We start from the raw sequence: 18,705 nt of genomic DNA on the forward strand, positions 1-18,705 counted from the left end.
ATTACCTACCAACAATACTCGTTCAGGCAATACCATTATTGATGGGATACTTTAAAATTAGCAACACGTTATGTGACTTAAGCTTAATTTATGCAAAGTACGCGAATTACTGATTGCCTTATGTCAATAACGACAAATTACCTTATCTTGATAGAGCTTTAAAATATAAAAACGTGCAAGAATGTTGAGCCGCGTCGCCGGCCTCCATAATGTTGCCCAATTTCTTTATACCATGCTTAAATTTCACTTTACGATTTAACATTTTTATATCTATACCTGTAATACAACCACTCGAATATGTATACCAATTTATTAGTTGCAATATATTCAATCTGCATTAACTACGTATAACTTTATTTTAAAAAATTGTTAATCCCGCTTACCTATGTAAATGTTATACTTGTATCAAGGCTTTAAAAAAATGCAATAATTTTTATTGATTTCATACGCGCTTTTACGAGAATTTTGTGGTTCTTTATTTTATTATCCCCCATTATATAGGTAGTAAAGCTACTATAGAATTGAGAATATTTTTTACCCCAAAATTGTATGAGGGATTTAATACTCAAAAATTTGAATTTAAATTCGATAATATTTATTATATTAGTAGGTAATCATAATTATGATTACCTACTAATATAATAAATATTATCGAATTTAAATTCAAATTTTTGAGTATTAAATCCAGTAATGCGGTTAAATATAGAAAATGATCACCCATTTCGCGAATATGCTTTGGACAAAATTCGCAATAATTATTCTACTCGTCGACACAGACATGCAATGTATGAAACACATAATTTTGCCATAATTGTTTAAAAGATGTTCTAATGTTCATATTTTTTGGCATAAAATTTGATAATACGCCAAAAGGGTAACACGACCAAAAAAAACATCATCGCTTATTGAATTGGCTACAAAAAGAACAGAGAAACTTAATACATACACAAATTCCGTTCTTCCGTCTAATTCAGCGGTTTCTTGAGCTTTCCAGACCCTCGTCTTCTTCCTTTGCTTAGCCTTTAACACTACGTTTTCGTCAAGAGATGTAACGCTATAACGCAGGGCCTATAAAAGTAAATTTCGTAACAAGGGAAAAATGCAAAATTGAATGTGGCACAAGTAGAATTAGTCAAGAGGTGTCGATATAGGAAATTGCTTATCCAGGCGGTAAAAAGGTTGAGGCACCTCGTGAGCTAGAAAAAATTAGTCAGTAGGTATTGATTGGGTTGTTGAACAGAACCGAAGTCCCAAAGTTTATTAGTTTTCATTGGTATTGTAAATTGTAATTGGTCCCTGCGTTTCCTCTTTCTACCTTGAAAATTTCTTTATGTTGATGTTTTAATACCCCTGTAAACGTTTTGGAAGTTACTTCAATATAGCCCAGGTACTCCCTAGCATTCCCTAACGTGCATTATTGAAATCCCTACTCAATAACACCTTTTGCTACCAATACCGAGAGAAACACCCCTTAAGGGTTACAATGGTGGCATAGATGTTACAACGCTAGAATCTTTGGGTCGGAATGTGGTGAACGATGTTTTACATTTTTCCCCATATTTTTGACCTCTGACTGCTTTCGTGGAAGATTTCAATAGAGACACTTCTGCACCAGGTCGAGAATGTTGTTTAAAGATCATCTTCGCGGTAAGTACGTTCATGAGTGCTATCAACTTACTGTTTAATAATCTTTTTAATTTCAGGGACCAAAGGCTGTGCAGGTACAGAAACAACAGGTGCCGGTGCTGAATTGATTTGTGCGAAGGTGGTAGTAGGAGCTACCATTCTTTTTAGTATCAGGGAGCGAAGAAAGTAACCATCCGTTACAAAATGTTACCCAGTGAACAGTGGCAGAGGGAATGGCCTCGCACAGAAAAGGCAGGGTGGACAAAAAGATTAATTTCCGACAATCGACAAGTGGGTGCTGACTAAACCAGGGCATATCAATTATTTCGTTAGTCAATGGGCGGTCATGGTTGCTTATATTCATGATGTACTTAGACAGAAGTCCGAAATGCTTGTATTGCAACAAATATATGAAGTAGGACTTATACCTTCTGCATGTACCTAGTTGTTAAGTGGAACAGACAGCGAGAAGACATGGGGAGAATAGGGAAGAGCACATGTACCAGGCAATGTAATGGAGCTAGCTCGACATGGAAAATACTATAAGTAGTAAACTTTATAGAAAGAGTAATTTTGGCTTATTGCTAGCACTCGGCAGAAGTGAACTAAGATCATAGGTAGGTACATACGTAGTCCTGTTCACTGGATACTCTCACGCATGGCCTTACTCTTATTAGGCCATGCTCTCACGCAGAGATCATGAGGAACCTTTGGAAGTTTAAATTTCGGTTTAAAACCCAAATTTTGAATTTCATGGACAAGCGGAAATTATGAAAGCTCAAAATTTTAAAACTAGACTAGTTTGCAAGATTTTCGACCATTTGGAGTATGAACCATTAGTTATAAATTCAATGGTATGATTGTATGAACGCTGTCTCAGACAGTGGCGTAACCACACAATTTCGCTTCGCTTGTAATCTTTAATTTAGCTTTCCCTTGTATCGTGGGATGATGACGATGACGATGCTACTTGTACTAATCCGTCAATTATTCTTTTATTATTAAAACAGTCGTAACTCGTATAAAAAATACATAAGACAACAAGTCACATATTTTTCTATATGGTCCTTCTTCTGGCCTTTACTACGCTGTCCACGTTGGAACAACTTCAGGAAAACTGGATATGGCTATAAGTGGTAGTCTTGTCAATCGAGCTACGGGCCTTTGATAGCGCTAATTACGAGGAAGTCTGTAAGAAATTTTTAATTTGAAACTCACTATTTTACAATTTTGCCGCACGAACATTGTGCAAGCTAAAATCCTGAAACGAGATATCAAGTTTGTTGGTATATTGAGAGGTTTAAAAAAAATGTTTTTATTTCCAACCCTTTTTGAGATCTGGAGGAAGCCATGGGCGCCGCTACTAAAGGGCAAGGACAATATTGTCATGTCACTTACATATTTCGGTTCGGCGCTTTTTAGCGCATTTTCCAAAAGGAAAACGAACGCTATTGTCCGCACTTTGTCCGTCTTTACCATTACTAGTCCTCCACTTTAGGCTTTTTCGTTGTGGTGTGTTTCTTATACGGTGTAGCACAGCCTCAAGACCAGAACGGCAAAAGACTTTTTGGATTAGTCACTTCCTTCCTGAGCTATTACTAATTCTGTGCGGGGAAAATGCGCTTTCGTTGGTCGCGAGTGACCAAGTTTTTAACTTGTTATGGAATAGATGCACATAAAGTGATGAATATACGAAGAATTGCATACGATTCAGTAGGGGAATTTTTTGTTACTCAGCTTGTATTGAGAAACCAGATTTTTCATCCGGCTCATATTCAATAGCACTGGTTCTTGAACTCGTAGAAATCGATTGGCGAAGATTTGACATCGCTGTGTCTTTTCGTTCTTGAGTTAGACGAGGAACAGACGCACAGGCAGGCAAAACCATCACATAAGAGGAATTTTTATTCTTTCGAAATAATTAGGTACATTGTTTTTACCCTACTCTACATTCTACATTGTAATCAATAACATTATGGTTGGTAATTTGTTATAGTTTAGAGTAGTAAAATTATGCAGAAACAGTTTAATGTTACAATTTGCCCTCGAATTTGCCTTACGCACTGTAATTTTTATCACCCGCACGTTAGTAAGGGAGGTATTGCATCGTGGTAAAAAAAGATCCCCCCTCCCCACTTTTTTACGGAAATATACGTTTTGAAGCACCAGGATTCCGAATCCAACAAAATTTTGATGATGTACTGTTATTGTAACCAAATTTGGTACACATATTCTTAGATATAAAAGGAAGCGCTGAAAAGCTTTCGGGGAGAATAGCGTATGCGCAAGTGTGTTAAACTCTCATTAACGGCTAAACGGCTGAACCGATTGGAACCAAATTTGGTACACATTGTTAGACCTAAAAGAAGGTAAAACGCGCATGCGCCGGTGTACGGGTGGTATCTGTGCTAACCACAGCAGATTTTATAATATAGTGCTATTAATTTCATTTTTTTTCAGTAAACTACTGTAACTTGTTACTTTTGTTCTTGTTTTGTTTTGTGTCTAATATGTACCTATTACACCAATAGTTATTATTGGATATATGATTTAGCTGCGTATCCTATTGATTTACTAATTTAAAAATAGTTGGGTAACATTTTCTATTTCAAAAATGTAAAGACCCCTCCCTAGCGCATTTTCTTCCGGCGCCCCTGGGAGGAACATACATTCACCAGCAGACATTTCATTTACCTAATGAGTTATCGCACTTTTCTGGCGTTAAAAACTGTGTTTCGATTCCATAGCATTTTATTAATGCGTTGTTACCTATATACAGCAATGGAAGCTGTGATTCTGTGGCTGAGAATGTATTGAATACATTTACTTAACATAAGTACATGTTTGAGATTTTCTGGTTAAGTTCCCAGTTGACCAATCAGGGTTAAAAATTATTTTACGCATGCGTAGATGTTACATGTTCAGGTAGCGTCTACGTTCAACCAATCAGGTTCGTCAATTCAACGACTTCTTTGACCGCTAAATCGTAAGAAACGCTAACTCGGCCTTTTCCTTGTTCTGGCGTTGAGTCGAGTGCAAGTGTGACCAAGTTTTTTCACATTGTAAAGGTAGGATTTTATAATTATTGCTTTACAATTTATTTTGGAACGGCAGGGAAGCAAAATTGTATACGTTAATACTTGTTGAGATGCATAATAGCATAAAATGGGTTACGTATCACAATGTGGTCTATGCTGGTATGCAGCAACTATACAAATAATACAAAATGCGACTTTTTGCAATAATTAAATCTTGAATAACTCGGTATTGGGTAGGTACCTATGTCCTTATTGCTGATTTTTTGAAATGCCATGACGGCTTCAAGCATCAAAATCTCAAGGTCACAGAGGGGGATCTAAAGCACCATTAAATGTGTGAGAAAATGGCGGAGGTGGTTGTTGTAAGATCTAACGACAGGACAGATTAGAAATTTGGATACGTTCCAACAATTAATTTTGATATCGAAAATACAATTAATTTTTTTGAGCCTCTATATACCTAGGTGGGATCGACTAGATATACAATGTCGATCACTCGACAACATTCAGGAATGCCAGATCCATTCCAAAAATGTCAAAAAGTACCACATCAATGTCAAGAATTCTAATGAACCTAAACCCAGCATAAGCCTAAGAAATAGTAATACGAGCAAGTCATTTGGCAAGTCATGTAATGGTCATTTATAGTTTCACCGACATTAACTACCAAGGAAATAATTGCATCAGCTCCCTTGAAGTAACACCACAGAATTTAGGGTGTTTAAATCTGTGGTAATACTAAGGGGTCTCCGATTCAAGTTCGGATAAAGACAAATTTTAGATTAGACCCTTCTAAAATTTAATCCTAATGGATAATAGGATGAATCTAGCTAGGGTTTTAAGCATTCTTTTTCAGATTTTGTAAACATTTTCCCAAACCCCTAAATAGGCGCGCAAAAAATTCTGATCTCAACAAAAGGTGATATGAGTATCCTTGAGCAAGAAAACATGTTTCGAGCTCAGTACGGTAACAAACAAATCATTACATGTCAAATTACTCGCATATCATAAGCCTATTTTCTTTGCGCATGTGCGTCCACCTTTTGGCGAGTCGAGTTTGTGTTTCGAATTCACTTATGATATTTCGACGATAAAGACTCGCGTGCAAAAACTGCTCGACAGAAATATATACCGAAAGTGCCCCAGATTTAATAAAATTCGTACCTTTTTGTCAAGAGATGCAGTTTTGTCAAATTTTAGATTTGATATTGTTAAATTGAAAAACCAGCAGATACCAAATAAATTTCTTGGAGATCCGAATTTTTTCCGCATTCCCATTTTGGGAACATCGGACAGTCAGAGAGGAATGCTCCAAAACCCAGATCATCCCACTCAAACATCTGCCATGGTTACGAAAATTTTTGGACTTTTGAAAATATGCCTTTTTATTTAGACATTTACAATATCTCAAGTTCGTTCGCCAGTCTTACCACCTTTGAACTGTCAAATTTAAAAATACATTCCCCAGGTTCCATGACCTAGCATTAGCAATTCCGACTGACCGACAGATAAACCTCGTCCAGCCATATAGTAAGATAGACAGAACATATGACCCTCGATATGACCTAAGCAAAAGACTTGCTTTTATCTTAGGAAACTGCCTGCTAACTTCACACAAGTTTGTCCATACTCACTCAAAACATATAATTAAAGAAAATCCAACTTTTATTCTTGATTAAGTTCGAGATACCATACAGTATGTTACTTTCATCCGATTCTTCCTCTTTGCTTTACTCATTTGGCTTCCTCCGAACTCCTGCCAAATTTGATACTGCAACCGAAAATTGATAAGACAAACAAAATGGTTGCACACACTCCAAAGTAATTGCAATAAATTGATCTAAAATACCTCTTAAATGTTACGAAAAATCCCTTGAAATATGTACCTGGAAACACCTTGAAATTTCCCAAATCCCCACTAAAGATACACTATAAATACCAGACCGTTTTCCCTTTCGTTACACTCTTCGATCTTCCAAACCTCTTCATTTATCAAAACAAAACAAGCTAAATCTGGTGAGTTATATATGTGTTATAGATAAGGTGACCAACTTTCCATGTTAAAAAATCGGGACACCACTGCGCCCCCCCCCCCCTCCCCCCACTTGCTTACCCATTTTCAAATTAAAAACTCACGCAAAGTTAAAAAATATTTATATTATTAAAAAAAACAAACGTACAAGAGACATGCATACATAGTATTATGTAGTGCGCTATAGCTATTAAAAAACAAAACGTTAATTTAATTATCTTTAATTTTAAATGAATACTTTTTTTCAGAATTGATGGCATTCAAGGCATTGTCATTAGTGAGTAATAATGAATGAAATTCATTACAAGTAATCGAGTAATCGCTTTGCTCGTTGGCGTTGTCTCGTTTACATGAATTTGGGTAACACTACTACAAAAGCGAAAAGCGGGACGCATTGGTTTAATTCCGGGACATATTTGTTAATTTTTTGAATGCGGGATTGCCTTTGCCATTACGGGACTGTCCCGCTGAATACGGGACGGTTGGCCGCCTTAAGAATAGATAAGGTGACCAACTCCCCCCCTTCCTTTTCTAAACATTTTTGAAAATTCCTACCCCAAGATAGTACACTGCAAAAATCGGTGGCTTTTGCCAAACAAGGTTTAGCAAATTCAAAATTTCACACCTGTAGCCTTACGTCACTTGGGTTACAGTCTCGACAAAACTAATAATATACACACGAGCACCATAACATTTGGAATCGGACCGGTGTGTGCCCAAATCGGGATGGTTGGTCACCTTAAGAATAGACAACGTGCTATCTATTCAGTATAAATTAATAAAACTATGCCTACAAATCGTAATGCTTGGACCGTCTTTTTCTTTAGCCCAAGAACTTCTTACGGCGATCTAAAAGTGATTACCAATGAATGGTCTCTACGCATTAGTTATGTGACTTAGCTTATGTCTGCCGTTAATGCTGCAGTATCGGGTGCTGAAATCGGCACAACAATCAAGAGTCCCATGGAACTTCTAACTGTTGAGGTTAGGTTATAAATTATCTTTGTGGGTTGAATCCGTTTCTTCCAAATGTCTCCGTAAAAATGTAGGAGTGCCTCAAGGTAAAGAATTCAAAGCCAGTCTCCTTTTACGGTTTTGAGCGATTTAAACGAGCAGAATAATTGAATGGTGGTAGAATAGCGTTTTAACCTAAAAGTTGTGTTGTGACAGTTACCCAATTTCCTCATTAGTTGGTGATGAGAGTTCTTTTCCAGGCGAGCTCGTTCCTTTAAAATTGAAAATTATGGAGAATGAAAGCAAGGTAGACGAGGGAGAAGAATCAACGGAGGGTGAGTCATTGATTTCCATAAAATCAACATTTCGTAGGTACCCCATTTACTGAGAGCCATGTTCCAATGACCTCCCTTAATTTACTAATAAACTTAACATTTTCAACTTGCGCATCACCAACAAATTCGAATTGGTTAAAAGTTCCGCTTTTTTAATTAAATGTATACGATTTTGGCATGTTGACAGTGGCGTAGCTTAAATGGGGTAGTAGGTCACGGACTCGTGCTTTATGCTTACGTACAAGGTCACTCTCGGTCCTTGCGTCCCGCCAAATTTGTACATGTGTACAGAAATGAAAGAATTTTGTTAGAATTCCAGAAAATGTTGGGATTTTGTAGCGTTGTACTCCAAATGAAAATGCCTATGAGCCGTGAGATTTAAAATCGTTTCAGGGGCGTGCGTAGTTAATATTTAATTTGAAAATGTCATGCTAGAATGGATATTGCATTCAAGTACGCTGCTACTTAAAATGAATTGGTCTATAATGAAACAAATTTTGATTGTGCTCTAGTGCTGGGTGACCAAACGCCTCGGAAAACTGGAAGTGTCCCGGTTTTTGATCATGATCATGATGCTTTTCGGAGCACCCAAAAGTCACAGTCACAATCCAGTAAAAGTATGTCCATGAAGCGAGCAGAGCTGCATAGTGTTTAATTATGAAGCACTTATTTGAAATACATTACTGGTTTCAAAAATTCGACCAATAAAAAATTTTCATTTAAAACTGCTTGTAATTTTTCGGGCGGAGTCTATATTTTTATGCAATTTTAATCATATACTTTGGCCGTCTCTTGAAAAGATAAAAAAACTTTGGAATTGAATTTTGAACTTCCGGGAATCAACACCTGCGTGATTGGAAACTCATAATTTTAATTTCGAAAAATCAAGGGTGCCTTTGATATTTTCAAAGAGCCCTTTTGGATACCCCAGTAGATAATTTCAAAGACACCTTTGATTTTTCGAAACCAAAATTGTCACAAATGAGTTTCCAAGCAAGCAGGTGTTGATCCCGAGAAGTTCAAAATTCAATTCGAAAATTTTTATTGGAGGGGACCAAACAAATGGGGGGGGGGCACTGTATGCTTTTAGTAAAGACAAACATACCGCATATAGCGGAAATCAAATGTGCGCATGCGCAAGAGTGCGCAATGCCAGCTTATTTCTGGAGGGAAGCTTCTAATGAAAGTGAGCGCAGCGAGAAGATATTTTTTGAGACAAGGTTTTAACCTTAAAAATGCTTGTGCCTTGCTTGCGTCCCTATAGCTTTTCGGGCCGTACTGATCTATGCATTGAAAATCTTGTTGGGTCACGTATGCACCCAAAGCTGCCGCCTTTGAGTGATGCAGATTGATTTGAACCATCTTGACCAGTTTTGGTTCCGGGTTAGGGATCATTTTTTGGATCCTTTATGAGAGGTTGCAAATTTCAATTTGTGCCATTCTAATAATCCATTTCAATAGGGCTAGATTGTATGGATGCTGTACCAATCTAGACTTCATCCATTTGAGTGTAGACCTAATGTGTGTTAGTGTTTGTTATAATTTTGATAAACGGCTAGATGAATAACTACTATTTATTTAAAGGTGCGTCGGAGTTGGATATGGAAAAGAGACGCATGGAAAGCGAGTGTGGGCCTTCAACGAGCCGTTCCAAGAGATATCGGGTAAGATCATCATACATTTCAGATAATCTAATTTTTTCAAGCAGTCGAAACTTTCAGAGTTTATCTCGAGTAATAGAGGCCAACAACAACCGGCAGAGGATGTAATCCTTGTAGACGTGTATGAAAAGGTAAGAATATTAACCGTTTGCAGAATTTGTATTTGTAAATTTCTAGGCGGAAGATGCCCAATATTTAATTAGGAAACCCACCGGAATTGTGTTCGATGACCTTACATCTTTGCATAGGTGCGAATGGGACCCCAATTATATTGAACATCCTGGCAGATTTCAAGCAATAATGGACAGGTAATAAAACTGATCTGCATAGCCCAGTATTTACGCAGTATGCATAGTATGTTTTGCCGCCTCTGGCTAACCTTTTGTATGTTGCCTCTCAGTGTAGCACTAGTATGGAATACTAGGGTCAATCTGTGCATTTTTTTTTGCATCATCTGTTATACATCTCCCTTTTTTTTATTTTTAAGTAAAATTAAACTGGCACTATAAATGATTTTCTAAATCTGGCTTCTATTTGGTTTTAGAAGCTTAGAAGACTCAGATTTGCCAAGGGGTCCTATTAAAAAGACCCTGGACTGTCCGAGTCCGGTTGCTTGTTACCACTGAGCCTGGAATAGACTGGTCACCCAGTCTTTAATCCTGACCCTAACAACAAAGGGTGCAATTCTTAGGGTAGGCTCATGCCCAACGAAGCCCCACCACTGCTTTCACGAGCCAGATAGTCTGTTTTTTCGTTGCCCCCTATGTAGGGTTGCCATCTCAAAACTCTGCCAACTAGGACAGGAAGCGTGAAAACCCCGGATTTAGGGATTATAAACCCGGACATATCAACTGAATTTGATAAAAAAATATTGTCTAAAGAAATAGTCTTTGAAATTGTACTTTATTTTTATCACTGACTAGAATGTTTCAATATTCAATAAATTCCTTTCTTTGGTCCACTGTTATGTCACTAGTGAACATTTTCTTTCAACGTTGGCATTATGAGACCCCGCTCGACCTAGCCCCCCCACCATTGTGAATCAATTTAAGAATGGTATCCAATTTATGAGCTATTAAGGAGCTTTTCATATCGCAAGCTTAAAATTTTAGAGCTCGCTTTAATCACTAGGAATCGAACATTTCTTATGGGTTGGCCGAGTCTACTTGGACTCAGCCCCTCCACACAGAATTACTTTTTTCAAATTAAATTTGTACTGGAATTACGAGCTATTTAAGAGCTTTAATTTACAAGGAATTTCGATTTTTGAGCGCCACTCCTAAAAGAGCAAATAGATATAATCGATGAGGCGGCCAGTTCCACTTGGACGTAGCCCCTCCTCTGTTATCGTTTACTTATTTCAAATTAATTTTTATGCATAGTGGGGTCGTTATACGCCAACACCAATATTTTTGTCATTAAAGCACCGGATTTGGTACACTTTCTACTTAGGTGGACCCGAATGGAAATCGCCCGGGAGGCAGTGAGAGACACGCTGCAATGAGGGAGGGGGAGGGGTAAACTTTTCTTACGCCGCGCGCGCTGTTGGTCGTCATAACTGCTAAATTATAACTACTAGGGCAAGTGTGGTATCATTTTCGCATAAATTTTTATTTATTCTTTCCATCTTTTGATGGCCATTCATTTTCTGAAACAAAAAATCGAATTACGGTAAAAAATCTAGAATTTTATTTACAAAAAAATTGTTCAAATGACCATAAACTTTGAACTAGCGCCGATATCGCCTACAAAAAAATATAATTAAAAAGCCACTACGTATTCTAAAAATATAAGCCTCATCCTTGGAACAGTTTAATAAATAATGCGTTTAAAAAAATATTATACACAGCGCGGCAGAAAAATAAAATGCCGTGATTAGGTACCAGCCCGAAGAGCTACTGAATTATTAATTATAGTAGTTGAGGTTTGCTTGGGGGGGCTAGGTCCAGCGGGGTCATTATGAGCAGGAATGCAAAAAAAGCACTAGGCAACCAAAGCTGATTGGCGCTTAAAAGTTTTGTTGGCTTACATTTTGAGAGAAACTCATAGATATCTCAGTAGCTTAAAACCCGGATTACCAATGAACCCCCGCCCGGACGCCCCCTAAACTAGGACAAATCCGGGGAAACCCGGACGGATGGCAACCCTACCCCTATGTGGCAAAATAGTGTATGGTACCCCTAAGTTTTGCTTTAACAACATTATGTCCGATGGGGATTTGGCCACCTCTTTTGTACAATCCTACTCAAGAATTGCTAGCTGTTTGAACTTCTTGGTTCGGTGCCGTGCCATAGCATGCGGGGTGTTAACCGAAAGCACCCTCTATATCCGCAAACGCGGTTAGACCCACCTCTTTTAATATGAGCACGACGTAACGCTCGCACCCTAACCTCACAGGTGGTGTGTTCGAATCTCACAACTTGCCAGTTTTTAGTGGTACAGAATATCTCCCTTACTACCATGCTTCAGAAGGCATATAAAACTGATGGTCGTGGCAGTCATACCATGCATGATAGATAGTTTTGTTAGAACATCGCTTCTCAGGAATTGGTCTAAGACTTTTTCCCTCCCCTTCAACAAGAACTAGCCGAGGCGGATCGGTCTATACGCCTTAGACAGGTTATTGTTGGCAGTTTTTCTTTGTGTAGTGCGTTGAGAGTCAAGAATAGCTATATTAGCTCGTTATAAACAAAAAGTAAATAAATATTGACAGATGAATTGTATTTTGGCAGATTGAAAGTGGCAGATGTTTTGGATCGCTGTAAACGTTTATCATACACTTTTCCTAGTAATGAGGACCTATTGGAGGTACACACACAGGAAATGATTGACAAATTACGAGCAATATCACTGTCCAAGGAAGAGGAATGGGAAGATCAGGCCGCTTGCTATGATTCTGTTTATTTTAATGAAGTGAGTACTCTCAAGATTTGTAAATGGCATTATATGTGTTGTCTCGCAGAGCACTTTTACCTCTTCTATGATAGCTGCTGGCTGCGCGATTAGTTTGGTAGACGCAGTGTGTAATGGGGAGGTTCAAAATGGTATGGCGATTGTCAGGCCACCGGGACATCATGCAATGAGCGATAATTTTTGCGGTTTTTGTAATTTTAATAATGTAGCCATCGCAGCTAAATATGCCCTTGGAAAGAAGTTGGCCAATAAGATTTTAATAGTTGACATAGATGTGCACCACGGCCAGGCCACGCAACAGACATTTTATAATTCGAATAAGTAAGTGGACTATTTTTGCAGTGTGGCTATAAAATTGTTTCAAGTGTTTTATACTTTTCGATTCATCGCTACGAGCATGGCGCGTTTTGGCCGAATTTAAGAGAGAGCAACTTCGACTACATTGGCGAAGGGGCAGGAAAGGGGTACAACATAAATTTCCCTCTGAATGCGCACGGACTGGACGACTCAAGCTATATGGCCATTGTCTTACAAATTCTGCTACCGGTGGCTTACGAGGTTAGAACACTATGTACGTGAAAAACCTTTCATCATTAATAACCTCGAAGGATTCATGTGATGGAAGGTTTTTCGTTTATAGCATAAAGAACATTTCTGTAATCATTTTCTCTACAGTTTAATCCAGACCTTATTATTGTATCTGCAGGATACGATGCTTGCCTAGGATGCCCTGAGGTAATAACATTTTTATAATTATTTATTGTTTTAGTTTAATCCAGACTTGATACTTGTATCGGCTGGCTATGATGCTGCTATTGGAGATTCGAAGGTTTGTGTTTGTGTCTATCTTATTTACTAACCAATTCAATTCACTTGAATCAACAGTGTGGATCTCTTATGGTGGTATTTTAATCGAGCTTCAATATTAATGTCAATAAAACGCTAATAACCTTTTAACCACTACTGTCAACTCTGGAACAAATTGTACTCACTTTTGTTTGTCCGTACGTTAGGTGTGCTTGTTCAATCGATCAGTCTGCCTTACGTACGGTCAAGATTCTTATCTAGCATAGGTATCTTTAGGTATAGTTTTGATACAATTTTAGTACATATTTGGAAAAAGTAGTATTGTTGTCATAAAATAGCGTTGACTAGGAAAAAATGCATACAGCTATAAAAATTTAAGTAGATATTTGTATAAGGAATAATTTTACGTGTAACGTCACTACGGAAACAACCAGTTCGGGTTGTTGTCAATTTATCGATTCTTAAAAGAGCCATTTCGGAACATAGGTAACTATATTTTGGACAGCTCGATGTTGGCTTCTTGGTAACCACTTTGCTGATCCAGTAGGTTGTCTCGACATGCTGACTTATGCACCGTCTACTAATTCTTCTATGCTCCAAGGACCATGAATGATATCGAGACTTGAATCTCAATATTATTTAGTGTGAGCAGGGGTGGTGCACAGTCTCATGCACCAGATTTGTAGACTTAGAAGTCCCGTGCTGACGTGGAATGACTAGGCTCAGGCTCATTAACTATTTATGAATATGATTTAGATAAAATTGTAGCAAAACTAACTAAAATGCCTGGTTTGCACATCTTTTAAATGACATTTTATAGTATAACGTGGGTGGCTTAGTAGACTGAAATTATATTTTTTCTACGAATATTTAAATAGTGGCGTTTCTAACACGTATACATTCATAGTTGAATACAACCAATCAACATAGAGCATCAATTTGACATTCGCAAGTAACTGACTATGTAGGTTTTGATGACGTTTTAAAGAATTTATAACTGTTTTTACATGTCCGTAGAAAAAGATATGTTTAGTCAGGTGTGACTGAAGTGCACTTCATGTTGTTGCCACCCTCGGCCTTGTCTCAAGGACGCGCAGACTCCACACCGTGTGCTTGATATGTAATATCGGATACTTGTGTGAACGTAGTTATATATTTTATGTAAGGGAGTGCAAAACCTTTTTCGATTTGTTTGGTTAGTGTTATTCATTCATTGGGGGGGGGGGGCTTAAGACACGACGGGGACAAAAGGCAAACAATAGCACTTTTCCAGATTCATGGAGCTGTCTCTGATAAAGGTGTCACAGTGGCAGACCACATGCTTGGTAGTTTCATCTTCCTTGCCACACAAGTTAACCGTCCACTGCCCGTAAGGATACCAGTGATCTTGCTAATCTGGCTTTCATTCAGTTTTTGAAGCCTACAAACCCAGATTGATTCGCCAAGAGCCCTTGTAAAAAGGCAAGGTTGCTTGTCGCCACTGCGCCTGGAATTGACTAGTCACCCAGTCTTTAATAAGCAATTCCTAGGGTAGGCTCCATGGTATACCCGACTGTCTTGGTTTTATGCTGGTTTATTATAAAGTTCATTCTCATTGAACCACTCAACTGCAGCAGAGTAATTTACTTTTCAGTGCGGCATGGTCTAAATCGTTTACTCTCAGTGTCGTATGTGACTACGTAAGCAGGTAACTGTTTCGGGAGGTCATTCATGTAAGTTATGAAGAACACTGGCTCCAAAATAGATCCTTGCAGTACTACTCTTGTTATTTCTAGCCATATTTCTCCATGCAGGATTTTAGCATTTTTGATAACGTCCTAGATGATTAGTCTTTGACTTGTTATCAGATTCCCTTATTTTGATTCCCCATTTCATCACTGCCCAAGTTTGATTGAGTCTATGTCAACATTACATAAAAGTGTTAGTATACGATATCAGAATTGATCAATAACTGGAGGGATTGTACATAAAAAAATCAAACGTTCGCAAGCCACAACACTATAGGAAAGTAACTAAATAAATAACATGTGACCGTAATTATTAAATTAAAAAAAATGAAAAAGGTGTTGCACGATTGTTAATATCTGAGTTTGTATAGGGTGAAATGATGGTATCTCCTGCATTCTACGGCCATCTTCTAACGCTGCTATCTGGCCTGGCTCTTGGAAGGATGGTTGTCTGCCTTGAAGGTGGCTACTTTCTGCCGTCCTTAGCGGAAGGTGTTCTAATGACTGTAAAAGCACTATTAGGAGATGCCTGTGCTTATCTAAATTGTATGGAGAAGCCTCACCATGTAGTCGTTGAGACAATTAACGACTTACGATCAGTGCTTGGTCGTTACTGGAAGTGCTTTCGCATGTACTCGACATGTCCTAGTTCTGAGGATGTGCATAAAGTAACTGCCAAATTTGTCGGTGTGCCACCCGTACCCCCATATGAAACCCGAAATTGTTATCCTCTCTTATCGCCTATACTGAACCAGTTTTATAACGATACGATTGAGAAGCTACGTGATGGTAAGATGGTTAAGGCAAGCATAAAAGCTGAATTCTGTTGTATTTAGAATACGAGCTTGTTGGTGACAACAGATTAGTGGGTTGTTGTTTTCATCGGGAGATGTTACTACACAAACCTGTCGAACCGCATTATGAAAACCCGGGTCGCTTATCAGCTATATGTGATATATATAAAGCTTGGATGTTACACACGCGATGTGTAAATGTCAAGGTAAAGTAGATGTGTTTTAGTCATAATTGGATTTCACCTCTTTTTTCTTAGCCACGAGAGTTGAATGTTAATGCTTTGAGAGCGGTTCATGGTGAGAGATATATAGAAGAATTAGTGAGTGAAAGATTTGGTAACATTATTCAAAGCCACCGAGATATGTACTACAATGAACACACTTTGGATGCTATAAAGAAGGCAAACGCGTGTCTGCTGACGCTAGTTGACTACATGGTTAGGGGAATTTTCAGGAGCGGTGTGGCACTGATTAGACCTCCAGGACACCATGCTGAACCACACTCTGCCATGGGCTTCTGTTTTGTAAATAACGTTGCAGTAGCTGCGAAGGAACTATTAAAAGATTGCAATAGGTACTATTCATCCATCTTTTTGGAATTTGTATTTAGGAAATGGTTGCAGAGTCGCGATTGTAGACTTCGATATACACCATGGAAATGGCACCCAAAATGTATTTTACAATGATGATCGGGTGCTGTACATCAGTATCCATAAATTTTTTCCAGAGAGTTTTTTCCCGAATACGCCTGAAGGTGACTCTACCTATTATGGAGAAGGCAGAGGGAAAGGCTACAATGTTAATGTTGCTTTGAGAGGAGTAAGTTATACAGAATATTAACGCCATTTTACAATCGCTTTGTTACAGCATAACATGCATGACGTGGATTACATGACCATTTTCTTTTCTGTAATTTTACCGATCCTTTACTCGTATAATCCCCAATTCATATTGGTTTCGGCGGGATTCGATGCGGGTATAAATGATCCATTGGGAAAATATAAACTCTCGCCTGAATGTTTTGGTCACTTCATACAAATCCTAAAACCGCTTGCGAAAGGGCGCATAATTTTGGTTCTGGAAGGAGGATATAATAGAAGTACTGTAAAGTATTCCATGAACCTCTGCATCAAAAGTTTGTTAGGTGATCCTCTACCAAGTTTAGATTGTTCTAAAAGAATTGACCCTGAATGTATGAAGGCGATTGCGAAGGTTAAATCAATTCATAAGTCTTTTTGGCCCATACTGGACGTAGATAAAAAAGTTGAATGTGATCCGAATGAAAATAAAGATAAAGAGCCTAACACTGGCAAGCTCAAACTTCGTTCTATGAAAAGTTAACTTATTAAGGACAATCTTCCTCGTTATGTACATTTAAGATATCTTTTATTTACTAAGTTTGTGTTGCTATTTGTATTAAAAATATTAAGCTGTTCCTAAATTTGTATTAAAAATATTAAACTGTTCCTAACATTTCGTTTCTACTTTTTTTATTCATATGAAAACGAGACACTCGATTATAGAAGGTTAATTGTAACAAACGGACATCGGTTGCTTCTGGCTATCTCGAAAAAGTACTATTAAGGAGAATAAAACCAATACTCGCCGAAAAAACAATATCAATTTGGATTTCATAGCAAACGCTCCACACAACTGAGTCCATAGAATAGTAGACAAGATTGAGAAGTCCTTGGTTCTGCAAAGCACTCCAGGTTGTGGTTCAGTAGGGCTTTGACAGGGTCTAGCATTTACAAACTGCATTGAGTGCAACTCGAACACTAGTGAAATCTTAATCTCACTGGGTAACTAGCGGAAGACAAGAAGATGAGTTCTCAAACTACAGAGATCCACTGAGGAAGACCACTGGGCAGTGTTCTTGGTCCCCTGTTCTACATAATCTACCGGCGACAACTGAAGACGTTCCCATTGCAACATTTGCAGATGATATGGTGCAGAGCTGGGCAGTATTCGATTTTGTAAATACTTTTTAGTATTCAAATACTTTAAAGTATTCAAATACTTTGTAATTAAATACTTTTATGGAAGCAGTATTTGTATTTGTAACTCAAATACTTTCACAAATATTTAGTATTCGAATACTTCGCAAGGTATTTGAATACTTTGAGAAGTATTCGAATACTTCGCATAGTATTTGAATACTTAACCTTCCTTTTTTTAACAAAAATCGACTGCACCAAAATTTCTCGGGAAAACACTTTTTCTTATTAATTTTGGTGCGTAGAATCCAAAACAATTCGTACTTTTTCGATCAGACTTCTCAATCAAAAGTTATAGACTAGAAACCAATTTCGAAAAAAATTCAAAGGGCTGTAACTTTTGAACTAGTAGCCCAATCTTGGAACTGTTTGAAATTATGGATTCTACAGGCCACATTCTATAAGAAAATTTTTTTCCGGGTCGATCTGAGACAATTTTTTTTTCGGGCCTCAAAAAAAGGCAGTGTATAACCTTCCTTTTTTTACCAAAAATCGACTACACCAAAATTTCTCGGGAAAACACTTTTTCTTATTAATTTTGGTGCGTAGAATCCAAAACAATTCGTACTTTTTCGATCAGACTTCTCAATCAAAAGTTATAGACTAGAAACCAATTTCGAAAGAAAATTCAAAGGGCTGTAACTTTTGAACTAGTAGCCCAATCTTGGAACTGTTTGAAATTATGGATTCTACCAGGCCACATTCTATAAGAAAACTTTTTTTCCGGGTCGATCTGAGACAATTTTTTTTGAGGGCCTCAAAAAAAGGCAGTGTATACAACCTTCTTTTTTTACCAAAAATCGACTGCACCAAAATTTCTC

At 37.8% G+C, this 18,705-nt stretch overlaps 1 protein-coding gene across 3 annotated transcripts; it reads left to right on the forward strand.

Moving 5' to 3' along the window:
* The first annotated feature begins 4,665 nt into the window (after window positions 1-4,665).
* On the forward strand, window positions 4,666-17,360 carry LOC116165505 (histone deacetylase 6). Of its 3 annotated transcripts, none has more exons than XM_031480004.1 (14): window positions 4,666-4,694; window positions 7,911-7,985; window positions 9,570-9,649; window positions 9,694-9,777; window positions 9,824-9,954; window positions 12,379-12,559; window positions 12,609-12,880; window positions 12,925-13,117; window positions 13,235-13,294; window positions 15,465-15,882; window positions 15,930-16,093; window positions 16,145-16,461; window positions 16,511-16,706; window positions 16,755-17,360. In XM_031480004.1, exons 2-14 carry the CDS (start codon window positions 7,940-7,942, stop codon window positions 17,226-17,228), a joined length of 2,616 nt encoding a protein of 871 aa, XP_031335864.1. In that variant the 5' UTR covers window positions 4,666-4,694; window positions 7,911-7,939; the 3' UTR covers window positions 17,229-17,360. The 3 variants fall into 3 exon arrangements, with proteins under 3 accessions (XP_031335864.1, XP_031335865.1, XP_031335862.1); XM_031480002.1 differs by lacking the exon at window positions 4,666-4,694 and adding an exon at window positions 7,667-7,757; XM_031480005.1 differs by lacking the exons at window positions 4,666-4,694; window positions 13,235-13,294 and adding an exon at window positions 13,329-13,388 and having other exon boundaries at window positions 7,665-7,985.
* The last annotated feature ends 1,345 nt before the right edge of the window (window positions 17,361-18,705 follow it).

This window comes from Photinus pyralis, unplaced genomic scaffold (genome assembly GCF_008802855.1).
Source record: "Photinus pyralis isolate 1611_PpyrPB1 unplaced genomic scaffold, Ppyr1.3 Ppyr1.4_LG3a, whole genome shotgun sequence".
NCBI lineage: Eukaryota > Metazoa > Arthropoda > Insecta > Coleoptera > Lampyridae > Photinus > Photinus pyralis.

Excerpts from the sequence above, each read along its gene's own strand:
- LOC116165505 (XM_031480004.1), top strand. The coding sequence starts at position 7,940 with ATGGAGAATGAAAGCAAGGTAGACGAGGGAGAAGAATCAACGGAGG. Across the intron at positions 9,778-9,823 it reads TTGTAGACGTGTATGAAAAG|GCGGAAGATGCCCAATATTT; the intron begins GTAAGAATATTA and ends GTAAATTTCTAG. Across the intron at positions 13,118-13,234 it reads TGCTACCGGTGGCTTACGAG|TTTAATCCAGACCTTATTAT; the intron begins GTTAGAACACTA and ends TTTTCTCTACAG.